Below are 21,279 nucleotides of genomic sequence, written 5' to 3' on the forward strand. Positions count from 1 at the left end.
AGACATTCATGGGAATGTGTATTGATGCAGATGACATGGCTGACATCACTGAACACTGGTAGAGTGAAGACACCGAATGCCTGATGCGAGTGAGTGGGGGGAGGTATGATGAGAAGCGAGGAAACAGAAGCAGAACATCTGAACTGCCCTTTGAGAAGCTTGACGGAAAAGAGGCGGGACAGAGAGGGCAGAAGCTGAAGGAGAATAAGACAGGGAAGGGGTGAGATAAGCTTTATTACCTGAAATATTTTACTAAACAACTTTTAATGACCATCATCAAAAATTGAGCTTTGAGGGTAAATAGACCGTGCTAAAGAACCAATGTTCATGAAATCATTTTTCTATGTCGCTCCTTAATTGGTAATTGGTTTCGGGCCATGACAGGTCTGCTTGTTAATTGCCACGCTTCCTATTTAATCACGCCTTTATAATTGTGAGAGAACATGGCTGAAAAAGATGCAGAGGGAGACCTGCATTCCTTTCCATAAATCACCCATATTAAGACAGGACAACTCCAAGAGAGGTTTTTCCATAAGCCCTTGACCCCATTTTTATTTTACACTCTTGAAAGTACATCCCACAGTGAGGATGGTACTCCGGGGAAAGGGGTCTTGCAAGTTCCACATGTCTCTTTTTATGTTCCTATTATAATCACAGGCAGCTCTCTTCTTCAACCTATTTTGCTTCTCTAATTTACAAAATAATAATTTGTAAAAGAGGGGGAATGGGGGCTACTTTCTGGAGTGTGTGACATGGCCTTCAGGTTGACTTTGAAAGGTGATTAATTACAGCAGCGTGTTTCAAAAGTTCAAATTAAACGTACTTCACAACTCTTACTAAAGGGAATATACTTTACACCTGTCACTCGTGAAAAGGGCTGATTTAAGTCAAAATTATGAAGGAGGTAAAGCTAATCATTAGAACAGACACACCCTACTCTGTTGAACGAAAGAATCTTTTGATAGCCCTTGAGTGGCCCTGTCTTAAGCACTCGGTGACGAATTCTCCATGAGTTCTGTGATTGCAGAATTGATGTAATTCAGTGTTGGAAAGGACTTGTGAGCTCAGAGGCTCGTGAGCTCAGAGGCCCAGAGCCATGAGGGGACATGGCTGAGTCCCCAGCGAGTTTTCAGGCTGCTGGTCCAGTACTGTATCTGCTGTGGCCAATCACAGCGTGGGACAAATGTGCCCTGTGCTTGTTTTTGTAAATAAAGTTTTATTGGAACAGAGCCACACCCATTCGTTTACACATCCTCTCTGGCCGCTTTCACTCTCCAGCTGCAGAGCTGAGTAGTTGTCAGACAGTATGGCCTGCAAACCCTAGAAGAGTCCCTCTCTGACCTTGACAGAAAAGGGGCCGAGACCTGTGCTGCTGTCAATCCTGGCAGCACTTAAGAATCACTTCCAAGAAAAGCACAGGGTGCTGGGCCACACTCTGGATCTTCTCATCCCACCTTTCAGGATGGGATCCAGAAATTGGCATTTGTTTAAAAAAAAAAAAAAAGATTTTCATGCTCAGCCAGGTTAAGAGTCACTGCATTACATCATGCTGCCTCTAAAGCACATGACCTTGAAAAGACACTTCAGGCTATAAGTACGTGTTTATATGGGATATGAGCCTGGAGAATGCCCTCTAGAGCGGCACTTCACACACGTCCGCTAGTATCAGAATCCCCCGGAGGGCTGGCTGGAACTCTGATCGCTGGGTCCCAGCCCTGCAGATTCTGCCCAGTAGGTCTGGGGTTACACGTGCCAGAGCGCTGGCACGTGTAACAAGCGTGCAGGTGCCACTCATGCCGCAGACCCATGACCGCAGTCTGCAGAGCGCTGACTTAGGTCAAAAAGTCTTGCACGTTTAATGAAAGTCAAGTCCTATTAGCCAGGGGAGGGGGCTGGCGATAGATTTATGGACCAAGTGCTGGGATGGTTCCAGACTATGCTGTAAAGACCCCCACCCATCTGCTCAAATTGTGTTTGTCTTCCTCTCCTCCACCCCATCCGGAAGCCTGGAAACCAAGCCATTCTCCTTCCAGTCTGCGCTCCTGTACAGGTTTTCTCTTACTGCGTCTTTACATTCTCCGGGGACTATTTTGTGTCTTGTAAAGTAACTGTATTTTGATTAGAGAGAGGCCGGATGGTGGAGGCAGGAAAGTTTCAAGCATAAAAGAAAATGGATATGTTGCGAAGTAGCATAAAAATGAGCAGAAGTTGAATCAGTATTTGTGGAAATCGTGAATGTGCACACACACACTGGCAAAAAAGGCAACAGAGACAGGCAGAGACAGAGGGTGTGGGAACCACAAAAATGATTTTATTTTCAACCAGAAAGCAACAGCAATGGAGAGTCTGGGCTGAGGGCCTGGCAGCATGACTCAAGTACCAGGGATTGAGTCTGTTTGGGTGCAAGGAGCAGCATACAGAGACCTTTCGTTTCCAAACTAAGCAAATCACATCCAAGTCTTTGTGACACTTATCAGCGGATTTCTATCTACACACCCTTGGGATTGCTTTTCAGATTTTTCAAGCAATTTTGTAAATATTTTTTTTAAAGGGAAGGAGCCACTGCAGTGAAGGTTTTGGTGTCCCCTTTCTTTTCTTCCTGATATACCAGGCATTGAATCAATTACGGAAAAAAAAAAAATTTGTGAGGGTTCTGATTTAAAAAACCAAACCAAACCAAAATAAGAGTTTCTCATCTGCGGCACGATTGATATTTTGGGCCGGATAATTCTTTGTCGTAGCATCTTACAAAGCGTAGCACAGCCTCGGAGCAGCAGCCCTGGTCTCTACCCACTAGATGCCAGTAGCACTTCCCCCAAGCTGGGCCAACCAAAGACGACTCCAGGCATTACCATATCGCCCCTTGGTTCAGAAGCGCTATTTTAGAAACATTCTCCCGCCCCCATTATCGTCTCTGTATGCTTTTTAAACCAGACCATCAGGTTCCCAACACCGAAAGCACATGTATGCTCCCAGACATGTGGGTCACTCTGCAGGCCCTGCATATGTGCCTGGAGCCGAAATGGAATGCCGCGTCCACTGGGGGGCGCTGGTTCGGTTCCTCAGGAAGTCTCTAGATCTCAGTACCATGATAAAATGCCTCTTCCTCCTCAGGCCTTTTCCTCTTCTCCAGCAGAAACTGTCATCAATATGTGCAGTTTTTGAAGTCATTTTCTTTTAAAGCTGGAAAGAAAATCTTCACCCAAGCCCACTCTCATCTTCATCCATCTAGATTCCTACTTGAATTATATGGCCAGCCACTTGTGACATGGGATCCAGGGTTCTTCATTTGTATCCACCAGAAAGAGAGAGGTACCATGTTTCTGAGTTCTGTCATGAGGACTGGCCACATAATTTGCAAGGCCCAGAGCAAAATGAAAACGCAGGGCCCCCTTGTCCAAACATTATTAAGCACTTCAAGATGGTTCTAGCACTGTTCACACACCCATGACGTCGGACCTGGTAGCCTTGGTTGCCACTGCATCACTTTTGTGTATTCATGGAATTGGCATTGCCAGCTCTTTCTCCCCTATATTGCGGTGCCTCCTGTGAAGTAAGAACCTCAAAAACAAAATGCCGTGCCCCCAATCCGTTTAAGGAATTGTACTGCAGCAAATGTTTATAGCATATATTTTTCTGGCTTTCAAAGAAAATCCACATGGGAATCTTTCTACATCATTACAGTAATGAAAGTAAACACTGTGGCCTTTCATCATATACATATTTTCCTGTAAATATGACAACATGGAAACAGTAATTGCTATTATCCACAATGTTTTTAAGTTAGCAAAGAGTGACACTTCCACAACAAAATGATACATAATTCCTCTTGTCCTTATAAAAATAGCCAAAACATAACCTAAATGGCTTTCAGTGAAAGTTGGAGTGGTAACTTCTTCATATTGAAAAGCATTATAATTCATGGAAATATTGTCCTCGTAAATGCTTTAGATTAACATCATAAGGCAAACTGGAGCATTTCTTGTACCTGGAGACCATGATTTTAAGAACCTCAGAAGCTGAGTTGTAGACCCTTTTATTTAAAACCTGTTAATGTACAAAGTGCATGAAAATATCCATTATTCAGCTACCAAAAAAGTATGTAAAAATTACTAAGCCAACCCTTTTGGTTTATTCAGGGAAGGCCAGTGCACATTGTTTTTATATTGTAAGAAGAAAAAAAATCCCATTAAGTTTCCAGAGAATGATTAATGTTTTTTTTTCCATTGAGGCGTCCATCTTTTAGATGTGAAATTGTCCTAAGTCGCTATCAAAATATTCATCTGGGTATAAATAATATAGTAAATATATAGAATCTATCCGTTAAGAAAAAGGAGCGCATCTGCCAGTGAGGAGGCAGGAGCACCGGGAAAGCCACCCATGAAGTCCAGACTCGTCGTCACATAACACGATGCTGCAACAGTGGGTCTATGGACGAATTTCCAAGAAACAGTTGGTTGATTTGCTCAAAAACAAAATCAGTAAATACAATGTCTAAATCCCCCAGTCTGTTCAGTCAAAACGGCCAACCCCGTAGCCCAGATAAATATTTTAGCAAATGAAATGGTTGACAGATGTCACGCCCTTCGTCAAGGTAGAACCAATGCCAGATTCCTGGCCCAAGTCCAAGGACGGCTTAGGAAAGTCTTAATTCCCGGACCGCTCCAACGTGTCAGGTCAGCATGCCAAGCACCCCATCTGACATGGCGTTAGCAGGTTCTACGAGCAGGTTCCGGAGTGGGAATAGTGAGTTTGATTTTTTTTGCTTTTTCTTACAACTCTATGGTAAACTACACTAGAATATAAAGGGACTTCTACATCTTTCAAGATGTGTTTCATAAAAGTCTGTTTATAATAACTTTTGAGGCACGTATACTGGAGAACAGTACTTTATGCAATGTCCCTTGTCATTACCAACTCATATATATTAAGTGTTTTGCGGGTGACTTACAGTTGGATGTGGTAGTGGCAGTTGGGACCACGTGTTGATGTCCTGGAGACCAAAATCGATCCAAACTGGTGTTGCCATTTGTGACAGAAAAGGTTTATTTCCTCAGCCCCAGAGACAAAAATTATTCAGGGGAGGGGGGGACACAGGACAGCTATTAAACATAGTGAAGAAATTTCACAGGCCTAAAGACACTCTTAAAAGGAAATAGATTTCTATCACGTCACAGAATCCCACTTCCGAGGAAACGCAAATCAGCCTGAATGTTTGAATGATCAGTAGGATTCAAGGCGACTTTTTTCAACTGCAGTCTCATTCTTCATGTTCTCCCAGCATCCTTAATCCTGGGAAAAACAGGGCAATGTGTGGCCGAAGGTTTCAGAACCTTTCTTTCCAGCATCATCCCACGAGCCATCGGAGGGTAATTACAGATTTCACTATGGCAGATTCCAAGCTCCCAAGTCAAGTCTTTCCATTCTCTCTCTTGCTCTCTCCATCCTACTTGACCCAATAAATTTTGCTGACATCAGAGTTAGAACACTTCAAGATAAACCAGAGTAAGAAAGCCTGTTTACTTCCCTACTAGATTCAAAACTATTTTTTATTTTGAAAATAGTTGCATACTGTTACGCAGTGTTGGGGTGACAGGACTTCCCACGGGACCCGTAGGACATAGGATGTGAGAAGGTAGATAAGCACACAAAACGTTTTTCTCGAGCCCAGAGACTGTGCTGAAATACAGGTGGTCAAGGGCTGGTACACTTACGGGCCTCCTAATGTGCAAAACCAGAGAATTCCTAAGAGTTGTAATCCTGGTTATGTTCCTTTTATAAATAATCTATAAATTTTCCTGTAAATACAAAAAAAAGGTGAAGAAATTATTAAAGCCTGTACTTGATACAAAACACAGTGAAAGGGAGGAATCGCCCATTTGGAGTCCTATCTTAGCTGATTTCTGGATACTTTTTGGTGAGATTTAATCACATTCTGGAAGCCTGTGTTTTCTGTGTCCCCGAAACGGTGGCCACCACCCTTTCTATTCCCCGGAAAACAGCTCCACGCGACCATGTGCTCACGGTAGCTGCTCTGTGCAGTCTAGATGGTCTGGGATGGGAAGGCCGGTTATGATGGTCAGACATTTGTTCCACACGGTGAAGGTGGGGCACACAGGCTGCGAGAATGTGATGTCAAAAGTGTAGAGGTGGATGGAGTTCAAGGCATCGTAGAACGCGATGGAGCCGTTATCGTAGTCCAGCAGGATGCCGACGCGCCGGAGGTGGGGGGCTGGCTCGATGGGGATCTCCTTGCTGTTGTGTCTCACCACCCAGGTGTTGTGGCAGCGGCACAGCGCCCACGAAGCAGAGTTCTTGCCAATCCACTCATGCTTCGGGGCCGATTTGTACGCGAGGCCAATGGCGTACCTGCGGACACAAAACAGCAACGACAAAAACCATGAACCACGTTGCACACACGTGTGAAATCCTTGCTGTGGTCCTCAGGGGTCAGGAACACGTGATCCTCTGTCGTCCCTGTTCCTTCCTCAGTGAAAGCTGGCATGGACCCTGGACCCACGTTCCTCATCTTTTTCCCTTCCGGACATAGAGTGGGCAGAAAGGGGCCACTGTATCGCCCCACATTCCTGTTTTCAGTTCAGACGTTACAAGAGAATTGGAACTCTGCTGTCTTTTTTTTTTTTTTTTTTTTTTTTACGTTCACGAAGACCCATGCGACGAATTCTCTAGACCAGTGCCGTCCCGTAGAACTTTCTGCCATGAAGGACATGTTCTGCTCTGTTCAGTATGGTAGCCACGAGCCGCAGGTGGCTATTGGGCACTTGAACTGTGGCTGGTGTGAGTGAGGAACTGAATTTGAAATTTATTCAATTTTAATGAAAGTAAACTATTTAAAGAGCTACCAAATTGGACAGCACAACTCTAGACTTCTCCTTTTGACCTTCTTTGAATTTTTCAACGGACAACTTGTCTGTCATTTTCCATGATTTCAAAAGGCAAGCAAGCATGGAGAATGATTTTCATTTAGGGGGATAAGTTCTTCGTCATCTCCCAGCCTCGGTTTTCTCATCTGTAACACAGGGACAATGACTGTCATTGTGTCTCAGGGCTATTTTGAGGAGTTAAGGAAAGAATACGTGTACAACCCCAGGCACAAGGCCTGGCATATAATATCCACTAATTGTTATTAGTTTTGCCCAGTGACACACAACTAATAACTACCAGAATCAGAATTTGAACGCAGAATGATTCAAAAGGCCACAAACTTAAATAACACTCTCTAATGCCTTTCCTCACCAGAAGAGCCCCTTTGGTTTTATTTCCTACTCTATTTTAAAAAAATCTGACTGTCTCTGAGAAGATGGATATTCTACTTAATTCTAAATGTCCTCTCACTGCTCAAAAAAAAAAAAAAAAGAATTCTTTCTACAGTGTTCTAAGCTGCTTAATCTGTTTCACCCTGCTGAAGTTTGCCTCCATAATATTTGTAGTATTTCACAGTTATTGAGATAAGCAAACCCCATCATTCTTAATAAACAGTGAGTGATTCAGAGTTCCATTCTTACAGTAGAAACTAGTCTAGCTGGATACTGACATACGGTACCTTACCCACTGCAGAGAGAAAAACTTCATCGGTCTTTGATAAAAAAAAGACATTCTTTCGAAAATCATGTGCTGGATTTAAAATACAGTCACTTAAAAGAGTGGTGTGTTTAAAAAAGAAAATAAGATAACACACCATGACTGAATTAAGAGGATGGACTTGGTCGTCTGTTCAGCCCAGGGTACCAGCCTGTGTGCCGTCAAACCGGCCTCTCCTCTCCCCTCTTGTCAATCCTGCTCTGCATCTCAGGGACAATCCTGGGGCTGCATTTCCCAGAGTCCTCCTTCCAATAAGAGTCTGCGTCAGATTCAGCCACTGACACCCTTGCACAAGATCCAGAAGTTCTAACAGGAGGGGAAACCCTGTTTTCCAGACAGTAGACAGCAGAGGTGAGGTCTGTGGAAGCTTCCAGGCAAACTCCTGGGTATTAGTTGTCTCTGGGCTGTGGGGAGCTTTCCAGCTTCATGGACTGGAGCAGTGGGCTCCCTGACCTGCGCTCCCAGCCCTTCTAGGGCCCTTGGAAGCCTCTGGCTCTCCTTCTCCTTGGTGTACCTAGAATGACTTCTGTTTTTCTCAGAACCCTAACAGACACTTGGGAAAGGTTTTCGTTTTGCAATTTTAAGTATCCTCCCTCCAGACGTTCTCTCTGTCCTGGCAGATGCCATTTCCCTTGTCAGATAATTTGGAACTTGCCTTTGCATCACAAAATAGCTGCGTGTCTGTACTGTTTCCTTCTTGTTGCTACACACTGTTTTCATTTTTTGTTAAAGAACTTTGACGTTTCTTTTCCATATGAACCTTCACTGAACCCCCTACGAAGCAGCTGTGACAGGTATGACTGACTTCATGCAGCAAGTGGGAAAACCAAGAGGTTAAAATGAGGGGCGAAGTCCAGACTCGCTTAACTCGGGGCCCAGTAATCTTTGCGTGAACCCACATTAGCACCATCTCCTAAAACACCAAGAGCACGTTAACAGCCTTAGAGGAAGAAAATAACTCCATGTAGAGTCCATTAAGCAAAGGAAAACCCCATTATATTATCGTTAATCTGTAAAACTATGTACATCTTTCCACCGAGCTTGAAAGGTGCAGGCAGAAGGCAGTGTTCCATTAAGGTGCGCAGTGAGACTCGGAGAATTCAGAAAGTATAAAAATGATGTTTCTCAGCAGTGTTAACGTGCCCCAGGGCATGGATCATAACGTACATGTTAATTTCAAGTCAGGACTATATGTCACTAGAAAGTATCTGTCATTAGCTGTTGCAAATCAAGGTATTACAGGCATTTGATTATAAGCGTCACCCTTTCCTCCCAGGAAATGTTCAACTACTTTCTACCTGAGAATTTTCTGCAACGGACACAAGTTTGTAAAGATCCGAAAGTGTGGCCATTAATTTGAGAAACTTTTCCCCTCCTCGTGAGTTGGTTTTGACATCTGGGGTTTTCAAGGTAGTGCTGATCTATGTTTGTATAACTGAAGTGGTCTGGTGGAATTCCCCACACCATTCGTCAATGGGAATGAGATCATAATGATCAGGTATCATTTATCATAAGTAATTATTAATGGGATTGTAATTATTTAGACACTGGATTCCTTCCCAGATTAACAGAGCCTGTTAATTAACTGGAAATGTTTGCTCTTTTGCACCTGCCAAAATTCACTGTATTTTCCTTTGGGCTTTTATCTTGCCCCAGTGCAGCTACAAATTATAAATGCCAGTCTGGCCCAGAGTGGGGGAAGGATTTGTCCTCCACCCTCCAGTGGGATGTTGGAACAGGAATGTTTGGCTACTTGCTTGGCTAATATAGGGACCATTATTGGGAGAAATAAGACACCCAAGTTTATGATTTGACTTCTTGGATTTTGCACGACTTGTACCAACACTGTAAAGGAGTTAGACACGCTGCATTGTCTGCAAAGATTGGAATTGAAAGTCTGTTTTTTTGTTTTTGTTTTTAATAAGTAAGAAGTGTTTGTTTTAGCATCCTGATCTCAAAAGTAACACTGTTATAATACTCATCATCTTCAAGTTAGGCAGTTTTTTTTTTTTAGGCACAGATTAAACTATTACTCATTAAGTACACCACAGTTAGCCCTAAAGCGTATTTTTTTCATTTCCTTTATGGTTTATTACAGGGTACATATTTTTAAAAATTTTCTTGGAGCATAGTTGATTTACAGTGTTGTGTTAGTTTCAAGTGTACAGCAAAGTCAATCAGTTATACATATACATATATCCACTATTTTTTAGATTCTTTTCCCATATAGGTCATTACAGAGCATTGAGTAGAGTTCCCTGTGCTATACAGCAGGTCCTTACTAGTTATCTGTTTTATATAGTAGTGTGTATCTGTCAATCCCAATCTTTTCCTCCCCCTACCCCGTAACCATAAGTTTTCTACATCTGTGACTCTATTTCTGTTTTGTAAGTTCACTTGTATCATTTTTTTAGATTCCACATAGAAGTGATATCACATGGTATTTGTCTTTCTCTGTCTGACTTACTTCACTTAGTATGATCATCTCTAGGTCCATCCATGTTGCTGCAAATGGCATTATTTCGTTCTTTTTTATGACTGAGTAGTTATTACAGGATAGTGAATACAGTTCCCTGTGCTATACAATAGGCCCTTGTTGTTTATCCATTCTGTATGTACTAGTTTGCATCTGCTAGTCCCAAACTCCCGCTCCATCCCTACCCCGCCCCTGCCCCCACTTGGCAACCACAAGTCTGTCCTCTACGTGAGTCTGTTTCTGCTTCTTAGAGAATTTCATTTGTGTCATATTTTAGATTCCACATATAAGTGACATCATATGGTATTTCTTTGTCTGACCTACTTCACTTAGTATGATCATCTCAAGGTCCATCCATGTTGCTGCAAATGGCATTATTTCATTCTTTCTATGGCTGAGTAATATTCCATTGTATAGATGTACCACATCTTCTTTATCCATTCCTCTGTCCATGTACATTTAGGCTGCTTCCATGTCTTGGCTATTGTAAATAGTGCTGTTGTGAACACAGAGGTGCATGTATCTTTTCGAATTAGTTTTGTCTGGTTATATGCCCAGGAGTGGGATTGCAGGATCATATGGTAGCTCTATTTTTAGTTTTTGGAGGAACTTCCATACTGTTCTCCATAGTGGCTGCACCAGTTTACATTCCCACCAATGGTGTAGGAGGGTTGCCTTTTCTCCACACCCTCTCCAGGATTTGTAGACTTTTTGATGATGGCCAGTCTGACCGGTGTGAGGTGGTACCTCATTGTAGTTTTGATTTGCGTTTCTCCAATAATTAGTGATGCTGATCATCTTTACATGTGCCTCTTGGCCACCTGCATGTCTTCTTCGGAAAAAGTCTATTTAGGTCTTTTGTCCATTTTTTGATTGGGTTGTTTGTTTTTGTTGTTGTTGAGTTGTATGAGCTGTTTGTATATTTTGGAAATTAAGCCCTTGTAGGTCACATCATTTGTGAATATTTTCTCCCCGTCCGTAGGTTATCTTTTTGTTTTGTTTATGGTTTCCTTTGTTGTGCAAAAGCTTGTAAGTTTGATTAGGTCCCATTTGTTTATTTTTGCTTTTATTTCTATTGCTTTGGATTCCTATTGCTTTGGTAGACTGACCTAAGAAACCATTGGTACGATTTGTGTCAGAGAACGTTTTGCCTATGTAATCTTCTAGGAGTTTTAGGGTGTCATGCATTATGTTTAAGTCCTTAAGCCATCTTGAGTTTATTTTTGTGTATGGTGAGAGGGTGTGTTCAAACTTCATCGATTTACATGTGGCTGTCCAACTTTCCCAACACCACTTGCTGAAGAGACTGCCTTTTTCCCATTGTATATTCTTGCCTCATTTGTCGAAGATTAATTGACCGTAGGTGTGTGGGTTAATTTTGGGGTTCTCTGTCCTGTTCCATTGATCCATATGTCTGTTTTTGTGCCAATACCATGCTGTTTTGATTACTGTAGTAGTAATTAAAGTAGTAGCTTTGTAGTAGTATTGTCTGAAGTCTGGGAGGACTATGCCTCCTGCCTAAAGCATAATTATAATGTTTCAAAAATACAGCATGGTGGTTAAGAGCGGGGGTTAGCAAACTACAAGCCATGGGCCAAATCTGGCCCTCTGCTTGTTTTCATAAGTGAAGTTGTATTGGCACCCAGCCACACACCCATGCATGGATGTGTGGTCTATGGCTGCTTTCCCACCACCACAGTAGAGGTGAGCAGTTGAGACAAAATCATCTGGCCTGCAAACCTAGAAATACTGGCTCTCTGGCCCTTTACAGACAACGTTTGTAGACCCTTGGTTAACAGCTTGTACCCTGATTACAGACTCCCCAACTCTGTCACTATGAGCTTTGTGCCCTTGGGCCTCGGTCATCTCATCTGTAAAATGGGATATTAGCACCTACCTTTGTGGGGCTGTCAGGATGAATAAATGAGTTACCATTCGTAAAATGCTTAGACCACTGCCTGACACATAGCTGTGCTAGATAAGGGCTGGCTAAATAAAAATCATAATTGCTCAGAAAGGGAGCTCGTTAAGTGGGCATTTGTGAGACAGATGGCCAGGGTGAGAGGTGCAGTTTATGGCTGTGGAATAGGCAAGGTCAGCTTTGTAAGGTGAACTGGGTAGGGTTAACTAATTCCCACGTAGACTGCCCTGACCTCCACCCCTTAGGCTCAGAGAACTCAATGGGCTCAAAACACTGGGCTGGATCTAATGGACCCTCTGAAATGAGTCCTGGCCAAGGATCACTGCTTCACCCCCAGCCCCCAAATAGCTCTCAGCTATTTGTACTGATGGGCCCAGTCTAGAATCACAAAATGTACAAGGCAACAGAAATTAGTTTAAGTGATGAAGAGCAGGAATTTAGAGTAGGAATTGGAGAACTTATTCTGTAAAGGGCCAGAGAGCTAATAATGTTGGCTTCATGGACCACAGGATTCTGTTTTACCTCCTCAACTCTGCTGTGTGGCTCAAAGGCAGCCATAGACACTGTGGAAAGGAATGAGCCTGGCTGTGTTCCCATAAATAGTTTATTTACAAAAACAGACAGTGGGCTGTAGTCCGCTGACCCATGCTTTAAGGCATGAAAGAGCAGTGTTAGCATAGTAGCTAGCTCTCCCTGGGACCAGGGCTCAATTCTTGCTGTAAATAAAAAATGGATGGAGTTAAAATGAGTAATTTTTCTTATTGGCCGAATGGTAGATTAGATGATTGCTTGGTATATCTCCACTCCCTCCTCTCAACTCCATGCGAAGAAAATATACTTCCCTGCACCAGTAGCCTTGGGCTTGGCCATGTGACTGGCTTTGGCCAATAAGAAGGTAGCAGACATGATGCAAGCAGTGCTTTGAAATGTGCTTGCCTAGTTGGGCTTGCGCTCTTGGGCTCCTTGAGAAGGACATGGCCTGGGTAGCCCACATGTCCAAAGAGGATGAAGAAACCCATAGAACAGACCTAGATCCAACCTCCAGCTTAAAGCAAGGCCCAGTTAAGATTAGCCTTGAGCAGCTAACCCACAGATGTGGGTGTCGGTGAGCAAGAGTAAATTATTGTTGGTTGAAGCCACTGAATTTTGGGGTGTTTGTTATGCAGCATTACTGTAGCAACAGCTGACTGATCAAGATTTTCTGCATATTATTATTCAAGATGGACCCTGGTATGTGTTGATGCTCTGACAAAGTCCAGAATAAGATGTGCCTTTTTATAACTGTAGGACAACATCCATCAACAGATGAATGGATAAAGAAGATGTGGTGTGTGTGTGTGTATATCCATACACACACACACACACACACACAGAATGGAATACTACTCAGCCATAAAAAAGAATGAAATAATGCCATTTGCAGCAGCATGGATGGACCTAGAGATGGTCATACTAAGTGAAGCAAGTCAAACAAAGACAAATATCATATGATATCACTTATATGTGGAATCTAAAATATGAGACAAATGAACTTATCTACAAAACAGAAACAGACTCACAGACATAGAAAACAAACTTTCGGTTACCAAAGGGGAAAGCGGGGGAGAGGGATAAATTAAGAGTTTGGGATTAGCAGACACAAACTACTATGTGTCCAAGAGATGGGGGACAAGGTCCTGCTGTGTGGCGCAGGGAGCTATGTTCAATACCTTGTAATAATCTGGGATGGAGGAGAATGTGAAAGAATATATTTAGATAAAATTGCCTACCATGTGCTTCCGCTTATGACCACTTCCCAGTAATGCCGGCCACTGTCAATGAACACGTTTCCAGCTACGCCGTAGCTGCCTTGGCTGGTGAAGCGTTCAGGTGTGTGGCTCTTTTTGGATGATGACTCATCACGTTCTACTGTCAAGTTATCGTGGGACACCTTTAGCTTGCGATGTGCAGATTTGGGGTCCAGTTTAAATGGTTGGCCTGGAAACGGGTACAAAACAGAAAGCGGAAGATGAAAAGAACTGTTGATTTCAACATGAGCAAGAACGTATTTTCAGAATCAGCTTTAAAAAGTACAGGAAAAGGGCTTCCCTGGTGGCGCAGTGGTTGAGAGTCCGCCTGCCGATGCAGGGGACACGGGTTCGTGCCCCGGTCTGGGAAGATCCCACATGCCGCGGAGCGGCTAGGCCCGTGAGCCATGGCTGCTGGGCCTGCGCGTCCAGAGCCTGTGCTCCGCAACGGGAGAGGCCACAGCAGTGAGAAGCCCACGTAATGCAAAAAAAAAAAAAAAAAAAAAAGTACAGGAAAAGAGTAACAAGCATGTCCCTGCCATCATGAGCTGGCAGTCAGTCATTTCTAAGATGCGGATGCAGGGGTGCTACGCTCACAATTCGACAACAGCACGGGCAAGGATCAACCAGAACATGTGGTGTAAGCTATCCTGGGGGAATCCCAGCCGTACACCAGCAGCACAGGTATATACCGGCTGAACAGCATCCGGGAAGGGAGGAGAAGATGAAGGCTTCATTTTCAACCATTCCCATGTTCAATCAGCTTAAAATGGGTTCATGCTCAGTAGACTTCAGACCAGAAACCAAACAAATCAAGACTGCAGGTTTTCATGTACAGAATATTCTACAGGCTTATATTACTTTGAGATTGTTCCAAATTAAAGCATTCCTCTCATGAGCTTACAATGACTATAAAGTTGTCAATTTTTCAGCCCACAAGATCAGGCAAACAATGCGATGGTGACACCTGGGTTTTGCCTTGTGAGTTCATTTGTATATATAAGAAGGTCCTCTCTCTTTCACATTTGTGTTTTGAAAATTGAACTGTTATAAAATCTTGGGAGAATCGCACCTGAACATCTTGCTGTTAACTGTTACTTCTCTGAGAATTCACCATTGGTGTGGAGGCCACCCTGTCATTCAAAACGACGTCGGTACAAGGCACTTAAAGGCAGGAAATGAGTTACAACGTGATGCAAACACCATGATGTTCAAACTCCACAGCCACTGGTGCAGCTGGGAGGCTGCTTCCGCGCAGTGCACGGGTCTCAGACAATCACAGGAAAAAGTCTGGTAAATCTGCCTGTGGCAATACACGATGGCTGAGAAACTGAGGCAGCGAGCCTGGAGCAGTGTGTGTGACATCGCATGCGGGTAGGCCAAAGGATTTCTAGTCGCTGCTTGGATACAGACATGACATCAGCACTTCTAAAATCCTTTCTTTTAGATCGGGGACCAGCATACTTTTTCTGCAAGAGGCCAGATAGGAAATATTTTCAGCTAGGTTGGCCATGTGGTTTCTTCTGGGGCCATTTAACACTGCAGTCCTCGCGTGGAGACAGCCAGAGACATAGGTAGACAGATGGGCGTGGCTCTGTGCCACTAAAAGTTTATTTACAAAAACAGGCGGCTGAATCTGGCCCACGGGCTGTAGTTGGCTGACCCATTTTAGATTTCTGTTCATATCAAAGAAAAGCTTAAAGGGGAGCTGAGAAAATCCTCAAGTGCTCAGCAGGCAGTGGGTATTCTCAAAGGCTGTAAGACCGGCTGGATTCCATGTGTAGTTTAAATTTTGGCTTGGCTTGTTTAAAAAAAAAAAAAAAATTTGTCCTCAGGAATGATCACACCAGCAACTGTTAGGGATAAAGTATGAACTAAGACAAGAGGAGTCTGAAGATAGTCTGGCTTAAAAGGTGTGATAAACCATAATGGAAAAGGACATGAAAAAGAATGTATATATAACTGAATCACTTTGCTGTACAGCAGAAATTAACACAACATTGTAAATCAACTATACTTCAATAAAATTGGAAAAAAAGAAAAAAAAAGGTGGAAGATAGAACGTGCATAAAAATAATTGGACCCGGGTTTCCCTGGTGGCACAGTGGTTGAGAGTCCGCCTGCCCATGCAGGGGACACAGGTTTGTGCCCCGGTCTGGGAAGATCCCACATGCCGCGGAGCGGCTGGGCCCGTGAGCCATGGCTGCTGAGCCTGTGTGTCCGGAGCCTGTGCGCCTCAACGGGAGAGGCCGCAGTGGTGAGAGGCCTGCATACCACAAAAAAAAAAAGAAAAAAAATTGGACCCTAATCGGCGGATTAGGAAGGCATTCCATAAAGGCGCGCACCCATCATTGACCGTGAAGGCTGTGTTCTGCTTGCTCTTCTTCCAGTGAGGAAGATCAGAACGTTAGAGCCATTGAAAAGACTGTACTTATAACAGTGAACTACATCGTGTTTGCTTCAGCTCCCAGCCTCACCGACACATGCATGGAGCAGGGTCATGCCATCTGATGTCAGGCCCAACCCCCTGCCTTCTCAGAACAAATTCCACTTGCGCCTCGGATGTGTTTCTCAAGGAAACTATGACCTGCTCTGTCTAGGTTCAAGGCTTTTGCTTTGATGAGGGCAAATTAGCACAGGGAACAAATTAATCATTGACTTGGCTAAAGAATTCAATGCACTGTAGGACTTGTACACCTAAGAGTTTGACAAACTACAGCCCGCAGGCCAGATTCAGCCCACTGCCTGTGTCTGTCAATAAAGTTTTGATGAAGCATGGCCATGCCGTGCTTTTTGCACGACAGAGTTGAATACCTGTGACCAAGACCATCTGACCCGCACAGCCCCAAATAGTTACTATTTGGCACATTACAGAAAAAGTTTACCAACCTCTTGTACGTAAGTTAATAACATCTGGTCAATGACTGCATGTCTAGACGTAGAAGATGACATTACCTGTCTATATGAAATGAATACATTATCTTTGGTCAAACCGGTGAAGCACAAACAAGATGTCTCTTAGATCTACTCTATAGAATTAACCTCAGTGTATGTATATATTCATTTTTTTTCTTAGTTACTCTCTGAGGACGTTTCCTTCTTTACCAGCAGAAACATGGAGAGGAGAAATTAGCTTATGTTTAAGAGATAGGTATCTTAAACACGTATACCTGGAATAAAGTTACTTGACTACTGAAATCAAGGATTTGGGTTACATGAGGGTTTCTCTTAAAAAGTAGTTCCTGTTGACTGGCTGGCAACCCTAGAACGTGCTGTGATATTGACACACTCCAAGTGACTCTCTCTTGGGAGGTCTTATGCAAAGAAACACCATATTGTACAGCATAATATTTCTAGCTCAAAAACATGTAAAGATAGATGAGCATAAAATAAAACACAGGTGGACAGAGAGAGGGGGAGATGGCAGTGTTACAAGATGCACGTACCGCCTGGCTCGCCCTGTGTTGTAGGGGCCATCCTGAGGATTGTGGGACGTCTCCCGTCATCCCTGGCCTCTAACCACTAGACACCAGTAACATCCATCCCAGCTGGGACAACCAAAAATGACTCCAGACATGGCTCAGTGTCCCTCGGGGGACCAGAATCACCTGATTGAGAACCACAGACCTGGACAGCCATCTGGAGTAAGAGAATTCCTGAAGAAAACAGTTAGTAATTTGCTATTCTGCTATGGAAAAGAATGCTGTCTGCCAGTTACAGCGCCCCGACTCTGTGTCAGGCTTGGAACCGAGAGGAATCTGATGCAAAACCCACGATTGCGCACTGGCTCTTTGCTTGCTTTCTGAGGCTGTCAGCGATACCTGCGACAGAGAAAAGGAAAAGAAGCGGCGCTAGAGGCAGCTGAAAGGAGAGCGGATGAGAGACGACAGCTCTGCTGAGCTGGCGGCACCTACTGTTTGTCTTCAACTTCCCAGGCTCACTGCTGCGGCTGCCCGCCTGGTTGATGGCCTTGACAATGAAGATGTACTTGGTGCCGCTCTGCAGACCGTGGACGGTGTAGTGGTTCTGCTTGATGTTGGGCACGATCATCCAGCTATCGGCCGAGTTACACAGACCTGCAAAGCCAAGCAGACGTGATGGGTTGTTTGGTGCACGCATGGGGTAGATCTGCATCACGTTAAGGTCGCAGGATTTTCGGTTCTTTGAACCGCAAGTGGAGAGCTTTGTCACTTCGTAGGGAGACCAGCAATCAACTCGAGTGCTCAGTGTCCTGCCTATAACTAGGATGGCAACCTGTATTTATTATTATATATTCCTGCTGTGTGCTCTCAGTGGAAAGACCAACTAAGCTGATTATATTGCAGATCCTGTGCCGTGCGGCTAGGAGCAGCAAGGACTGTTCTGTCCAGGATCTTAAGCACCGTCTAGGTGCACGGTGTGTGACTAGGTGCCGTGGGATGGATCCCTTCCCCAGTTCTCATGATGATCGTTCAGTTTTTTGTTTTTTTTTTGCGGTACGCGGGCCTCTCACCACTGTGGCCTCTCCCGTTGCGGAGCACAGGCTCTGGATGCGCAGGCTCAGCGGCCATGGCTCACGGGCCCAGCCGCTCCGCGGCATGCGGGATCTTCCCGGACCAAGGCACGAACCCGTGTCCCCTGCATCGGCAGGCGGACTCTCAACCACTGCGCCACCAGGGAAGCCCGATCGTTCAGTTTTTGATCTCATCAATTTTGAGACTCACAGAAGGTGAGAGACCCGGGTCACGTATGAGAAACTGACTTCACTAACGCAGATGCCGTAGGTTGCGTTTTTTCGCCTCTCCTTCACCCTGCCCTGGATCCATGTCTAGGCGACTTTGCAGTTGCTCCTTCTAAAGACATGGGGTAGATTCTCTTACCTCACAGCTTTGGATTTGGCCACGTGACCTGCTCTGGCCACTAGAATGAGGCTGAAATGATAATGCACCAGTGGCCAGAGGAGGCATTACACGGCCTTGAGGGTTTGTTGCCCCCTCGTGCCACTGCCACAGGGACTGCCATAGGGAGAAAGTGCCCGATAACCTGCTCGTCTCATCGACTGCCCAGCCGATTTGGGAGCGAGACCAGCAGAGACTGGCCAGCAGCAGGGCAACTTCTGACACGGGGCCGAAGCGAATGCTCGTTGGGGTTGTCTGTGACCCAGTACTTTCCTGGTCGTACTTCAGGACATGTGTCCCTAAGAGAACCCTGGCGTGGCAGCACCTGAGGGCAGCTCAGGGCCCAGGGTGGCTCTGAGACAAGCATCAACAGGGACTGTGACCAGCTGCATCCCTAGCATGGCTCGTTCCAGAGACGAGCAGGGCTGCTCCCCTGGCTGCATTCTGCAGGACGTGGTTTGAGCGGATTTAGGAGGCTTTGGAAGAACATGTACGAAAGAGGACGCCGTCCTGCTTTTCAGCTGGCTGCTGCTGAAAACGTTTCTTTGGTCCTGGGCCCGACTCTCCGCTCCGCCCCGCCCATCCATCTCCATGCTAATCGAACCTTTTCCCAGCCCCCTGGTGACTGGGCTGTCATGGCGTTTCCTGACTCTGGTGAATTTCCTTCACCTATTCTCTCCCTAGAGGGCTGGGCCCCTCCACTTCCTGAGGGGCGCTCAACGTGCCTTCCCTCCTTCCCTTTCAGGGGATTTGCAAGTCAAAGGGTTAGTTCTTTTGATCTTGAGGCAACTTACACCTTAACCATACGGCCAAGAAGCAGTCCCTTCATCTTTCTTCGGTCTTACCTCTTTGAGACTCTAATAAAACATTTCTGTAGAAAGAAACTCACAAACGCATATCCCTACTAACCCACAAACACCTGCATAGCATTTCAAGATGTTCACGGCCCCGTGACAGCTGTTTCTGAATCCTACTAAATACCGTCTCCGACTTTTTAGTTCAACATTGTTCATGGTAGTCTCACAGTTGAGACGAACGTGAAAATATTTTGTTAACTGTGAAAATTCACCTCCTACGATTTGTATCTTGGGTGCACAGTATTTGCAGGTGCACTTCAGTGAGTCTTAAAATAAGCAAACATATATATAGTCACATACGTGAAAAAGCCTGTGAATTGGCTTTCACCTCTTTTCACTTCCATCTGTAAACATTTAAACCAGGAGGACTGCAAGACTTGACAGAGCCGCCATAAAGCAAGGAAATGATGTGAGACTCACAGAAGGGGTTGGGTGTGGTGTGCTTGTTTTCGGAGACATAACAGAGCAACAAAGGCACCATCCCCCCAGCCCCAATTTCCCCCTAATTCTCCGACCAGTTCTCACTTGTATTAGACCCAGGTGAACATCCACAAATAGCTTAGTAACGTGGCACTCTCCCAATTACATATCTCTTGATACTTTCTCACGTTCCCTTTTTCTTGAACACAGCAGTGACAAACTCAATGCTTCCAGACAGTGCCACAACCAAATAGTAGATTTTGATCCACCCAAAATTGGATCCCAGCTCTGGGCCCCAAGAAGACTGTAACTCACTTTATTATTTTTTTTTTTTGAATTTTACTTTTTATACAGCAGGTTCTTATTAGTTATCTATTTCATACGTATTAGTGTATCCATGTCAATCCCAATCTCCCAATTCATTCCCCCCCAACCACCTCCCGTGCTTTCCCCCCTTGGTGTCCATACCTTGGTTCTCTACACCTCTGTCTCTGTTTCTGCCCTGCAAACCAGTTCACCTGTACCATTTTTCTAGATGCCACATGTAAGTGTTAATATATGATTTTTGTTTTTCTCTTTCTGACTTACTTCACTCTGTATGACAGTCTCTAGGTCCATCCATGTCTCTGCAAATGACACAGTTTTGTTTCTTTTTATGACTGAGTAATATTGTATTGTATATTGTATATACGTACCACAACTTCTTTATCCATTCGTCTGTCGATGGGCATTTAGGTTGCTTCCAGGACGTGGCTATTATAAATAGTGCTGCAGTGAACACTGGGGTGCATGTGTCTTTTTGAATTATGGTTTTCTCTGGGTATATGCCCAGTAGTGGGACTGCTGGACCATATGGTAATTCTATTTTTAGTTTTTTAAGGAACCTCCATACTGTTCTCCATAGTGGCTGTATCAATTTACATTCCCACCAACAGTGCAAGAGGGTTCCCTTTTCTCCACACCCTCTCCAGCATTTGTTGTTTGTAGATTTTCTGATGATGCCCATTCTAACTGGTGTCAGCTGATACCTCATTGTAGTTTTGATTTGCATGTCTTTAATAATTAGTGATGTTGAGCTGCTTTTCATGTGCCTCCTGGGCATCTGTGTGTCTTTGGAAAATAAGTTCTATGTAGGTCTTCTGCCCATTTTTTGATTGGGTTGTTTGGTTTTTTTGACACTGAGCTGAAGGAGCTGTTTATATATGTTTTAGAGATTAATCCTTTGTCCGTTGATTCGTCTGCAAATATTTTCTCCCATTCTGAGGGTTGTCTTTTTGTCTTGTTTATAGTTTCCTTTGCTGTGCAAAAGTTTCATTAGGTCCCATTTGTTTATTTTTGT

General features: G+C 44.3%; 1 protein-coding gene across 3 annotated transcripts in view; it reads right to left on the reverse strand.

Moving 5' to 3' along the window:
• Positions 1-5,090: 5,090 nt before the first annotated feature.
• Positions 5,091-21,279, reverse strand: part of MID1 (midline 1) — a gene marked incomplete at its 5' end in the record, with an annotated part of 129,577 nt that continues 113,388 nt past the window's right edge. For all 3 annotated transcript variants that reach the window (XM_079727031.1, XM_079727030.1, XM_079727029.1), the window contains 3 exons: positions 5,091-6,369; positions 13,769-13,976; positions 17,701-17,862. In XM_079727031.1, coding sequence (XP_079583157.1) covers positions 6,021-6,369; positions 13,769-13,976; positions 17,701-17,862 — 719 coding nt within the window. In that variant the 3' untranslated portion in view covers positions 5,091-6,020. The remainder of the gene's footprint in view (positions 6,370-13,768; positions 13,977-17,700; positions 17,863-21,279) is intronic.

This window comes from Hyperoodon ampullatus (genome assembly GCF_949752795.1).
Source record: "Hyperoodon ampullatus genome assembly, chromosome: X".
In the NCBI taxonomy this organism is placed as follows: domain Eukaryota; kingdom Metazoa; phylum Chordata; class Mammalia; order Artiodactyla; family Ziphiidae; genus Hyperoodon; species Hyperoodon ampullatus.